This window comes from Pollachius pollachius, assembly GCF_949987615.1.
Source record: "Pollachius pollachius genome assembly, chromosome: 1".
Lineage (NCBI taxonomy): Eukaryota > Metazoa > Chordata > Actinopteri > Gadiformes > Gadidae > Pollachius > Pollachius pollachius.
The window spans coordinates 51,368,014-51,372,329 of NC_136934.1; the positions used below are offsets into that span (position 1 = coordinate 51,368,014).

General features: G+C 52.4%; 2 protein-coding genes across 2 annotated transcripts in view; one reads left to right on the forward strand and one right to left on the reverse strand.

Moving 5' to 3' along the window:
• Nucleotides 1-2,404, forward strand: part of nek11 (NIMA-related kinase 11) — a gene marked incomplete at its 3' end in the record, with an annotated part of 52,822 nt that extends 50,418 nt beyond the window's left edge. The window contains exon 16 of the mRNA XM_079758819.1: nucleotides 2,173-2,404. Within this exon, the coding sequence (XP_079614945.1) occupies nucleotides 2,173-2,404 (232 nt within the window). The remainder of the gene's footprint in view (nucleotides 1-2,172) is intronic.
• A 1,471-nt stretch (nucleotides 2,405-3,875) lies between these two features.
• The window catches only part of LOC307091977 (copine-4-like), a gene marked incomplete at its 3' end in the record, with an annotated part of 22,261 nt that continues 21,820 nt past the window's right edge, over nucleotides 3,876-4,316 (reverse strand). The window contains exon 4 of the mRNA XM_079758831.1: nucleotides 3,876-3,884. Within this exon, the coding sequence (XP_079614957.1) occupies nucleotides 3,876-3,884 (9 nt within the window). The remainder of the gene's footprint in view (nucleotides 3,885-4,316) is intronic.

Here is a 4,316-nt window from a genome sequence, read left to right on the forward strand (position 1 = left end):
GTAACACTCTGGACACTGCGGCGTGTCTCTGGTGAGGCTTCCTGTCCCAGAGGGGACCTTCAGGAAGCTGTCATAGAGAGAACCAAAACATAATGAAGACACACACTTTGATCAGGCCTAGCTGTGGGATGGAGGCGCTACAGGAGCTAACACACAGGTTCTACCCAGCTGAGGTAGATCTTATCAGCTTCATGAGTCATAGATCTGGGTTCATGATTCCTAGATCTGGGTCATAGATCTGGGTTCATTTATCTGGGTTCATAGATCTGGGTTCATGAGTCCTGATCTGGGTTTGTGATTCCTAGATCTGGGTTCATTGATCTTGCTTCATAGATCTGGGTTCATTTATCTGGGTTCATAGATCTGGGTTCATGATTCATAGATCCGGGTTCATTCTTCATTTGTAGAATAACGTGATGTAACTTCGTCACTCTCTACGTTGTGGAGCGAGGCGAACGGAACAGAAGTTTTCTAGGGGTGAGCTCCTCACTCCCTCCAGGTTTATAAAGGCTCAACATGGCGGCTCGCGGTGCCGCTGGACCCCTCTCGCGGCACGTCTATCTCCGCGCCGCGACACAATAACCAGGAGGCCGGGGGTCAACCTCGAGATAAGAACCCCCCGCCGCGACACCAACAGAAAAGTATGTTCTCCAATCGTACGGATTATAACGGCTAGACACCTAATCCGAGCAGTCCTCCCTCCCTCCCTCACGCCTTCTCTCTCCCCCCCTCTCCCTTCTTCTCCCTTCCTCTCTCTCTTCCTCCCTCCCTCCCTTCCTCACTCCCTCACTCCTTCTCTCTCCCCCCTCCCTCTCTCTCCCTCCCTCCCTCTCTCCCTTCTTCTCCCTTCCTCCCTCTGTCCCTCCTTCTCTACGTTCTTCGCCCATCCTCTCTCCCTCCCTCCCTCCCTCCTTCTCTCCCTCCCTCACACCATCTCTCTCTCTCCCTCCCTTCCTCCCTAACTCCCCTCTTCTGCTGCTATCTCCCTCCCTCAACCCAACTCTCTCTCTCTCCCTCCCTCCCTCCCTAACTCCCCTCTGCTCCTGCTATCTCCCTCCCTCACCCCAACTCTCTCTCTCTCTCCCTCCCTTCCTCCCTAACACCCCTCTTCTCCTGCTTATCCCCCTTTCTTTGGCTCTCTTTGTTTCCTTCCCCCTTCTTCTCCCTCCGTTTCTCCCTGCCTCCCTGTCTCTGTATTATCCCTTTCTCCTCTCGTCTTTTCGTCTTGTCAACTAATTCCCTCTCCTCCTCCCCCTCTCTCCACCTCTCTCCTCCTCCTCCCCTCTGCAATAACCCCCAGTATGACCCCGCCCATTCATGTATAAACTGATCCGTAAACGTCCGTAAACACCAGCGATTAGCCTGATTGCTTTGTCGCGCCTCAACAGCTCGGAGCCTCCTGGACACTGTTCCATCTCACTCCTAATCAGTCTGACCTGTGACCTGACTCTACAAAATGGGCGGGGCTTCAGGCCTGGAACCAGACAACCCCCCTACTTCCTGTCGAACAGGAAGCCCCCCCGTAGGAACGAGGGAGAGGGCTGGCTCCTCTCCACCACCTCCTTCTCCTCCTCTCCCTCACTGGGAGAGTGGAGGGGTCAGTCACTGACCCCTCCCACCCAGGTTAGGACCCGCCTGTCTACGAATCAAAGGCACCCAGGTCCTCAGCATCACTCAGGGGCCCCCGGCTCCGCCCCGGCTGGGACAGAGGCCCCTGGGATCCATGCGGCTGCACATGCAACGATACCACTGCAACTAAAGACCCAAAGGCTTATATAGAAACACTGAATAGCCACACGCATGCGCAAGTTAACAAACACACACACTGGGAGGCACACACTCTGACAAACACATGAATCAACGCGCGAGCAGAACCCAAACAAAGGGTGAGGCCGGTGACATGTGGCTCCACAGAGTGATGGGTGACTGACCCTCCTCGATCATCCACTCTGTCTCCTCCCAACGGCCTCCCTCCCTCTCTCCTCTCCTCTCGTCTTGTCTCCTCTCCTCTCTCTCCCTCTCTCCTCCCCTCCCCCTATTGTCTCCCCTCTGTCCTCCCCTATATCTCCCCTGTCATGATAGGGATGTGTCTTTGTGGCAAACTTATAATCTTCGCCCCATCCTCCTCTCTCCCCCCCCCCCCCCCCCCCCCCCCCCCCCCCCTCCCCCCAGGGTGCTGTGTGGTCGTCTGGGGGAGGAGGCCTTCCGGAGGCTTTATGAGGACCTGAAGGGGGCCAGGAGGAGGGGGGAGGGGGACAGCCGGGTCCTGGACTCTCTAGACCCGAGAGACGGGTTCCTACTGGACCAGATCCTGTACCATCAAGACCAGGTCCTCTCCCAGCAAGACCAGGTCCTCTCCCACCAAGACCAGATACCGCAGAGCAGCCAACAGGAAGAGGGTTGATGTCTGACTGTCTGTCTATCTGTCTGTTAAGCTGTCTGCTGTCTATCTGTCTGTCTGTCTCTCTATTTGTCTGTTAAGCTGTCTGCTGTCTGTCTGTCTGTCTCCCTCTCTCTGTCTGTCTGTTTGTTATTTGATGATCTATCTATTTATCTATAGTTAATATTTTGATCCGTCTGTCTGCGTGTGTGGTAAATTATCTGTCTGTCTCTCTATTTGTCTGCTAAGCTGTCTGCTTGTTTTTCTGTCTCTATATTGGTCTGTTAAGCTGTCTGCTGTCTATCTGTATCTTCTTGGGCTTTAAGTATTTCCTCTCGGATGGTGAAATACTCCCTCAGACGTAGTAGTGATGGCTTCATGTGCTCCGCCATCGCTTCAAACCCTTCAGCATCAAATTACATCTCCTCCTTATTGCCATCCAGTTATCCAGTTTAGCTGCATCAATTTATGTTTATCCCCCTCACTTCCTCTCACTCTCTCTCTCTCTCTCTCTCTCTCTCTCTCTCTCTCTCTCTCTCTCTCTCTCTCTCTCTCTCTCTCTATGTTCTCTCTATTTTCTCGATGCCTCTCTCCCTCCTTCCATCTCCCTCCATTGCTCTGCCTCTATCTCACAATTTATCTCCCTTTTTCTCCTTGGATCCTAGTTTCTCCCTCTCTCCTCTCCCTCCCTCTCTCCTCTCTCCCCCTCTCCCCTCTCTCCCCCACCCCCCCCCACGTGTCCCATGCTGATGCTTCAGGGCTGTACCTCCTAAACTCTGCTGTCTGATTACAGACCAGGACATGAGGAACTTCTAGTCTTTGTTTCTCATTGACTCAAACCATATGAGAGTGGAGCGGTGAACAACAAGCTGGACGTTAAACAGGGAGGCTTTGTTCATGGGTGGAGGGCCCATGGAAAGGAGCAGCTCAGACACAGTGTCGCCAGGTTGGGCCAGATATCCAGCCCAATCTGGCAACCCTGCCTATTTAGGCATCCTCTTTAATGTTCCCTTCTAAGGATGAACAATAAATGACACCATCATAGTACACTAACACAGACACACACACACACACACACACACACACACACACACACACACACACACACACACAGTGTTGGTGTCTGCCTTAGTTTCCACCCAGTTACTATAATAACCTTGGACCTGGCAGTGCTAATCAAAGGTGTGACATGAGATCTGCGCCAGAGCCAGTATTTATAGAGAAGCAGCTGTGCCTCACCTCCTGTTTCAGTTTCACTTTCCTTTCAAACAGGAACTCTGAGCGTTTCTACAGGGAGTGGAACTGGTTCGGTGTCGGAGCGCTGGGGGACAGCGTGGTCTAATGGTCAGGGTGGCGGACTCCCAGGAGAAGGGTCCTGGGTTTGATCCCCAATGTCCACATTCAAACTGTGGGTGTCCTAGTGCAGGATGACCCCTGACCCCTAGCCGCTCCTGTGTCGGAATTCACTGGAAGGGACTTTGGATGAAAGTGCACGCTACATGACCTAATGGAAACCGGAACGTCTTTAGTATGAACACACAGGAGACATAAGACAGATCAGGCAGAAGCTTAACGTTTACATAGGATGAATGGTCAGTGTAATACTTAAGTTCATCTTCTGATACTCTCTCCCTCTTTGCCTCTCCTGACAGGTGAGCCAGCAGACAGGACGGAGCGGAGCAACCAGGTAATGTAGTTCACCTGGGAGCTCCTGGTACATGTCCTTCTGTGGTCTCCTGTCTTCTTCTGTGGTCTCCTGTCTTCTTCTTCTTCTTCTTCTTCTTCTTCTTCTTCTTCTTCTTCTTCTTCTTCTTCTTCTTCTTCTTCTTCTTCTTCTTCTTCTTCTTCTGTGGTCTCCTCTCTTCTTCTATGGTCTGCTCTCTTCTTCTGTGGTTTCCTGTCTTCTTCTATGGTCTCCTGTCTTCTTCTGTGGTCT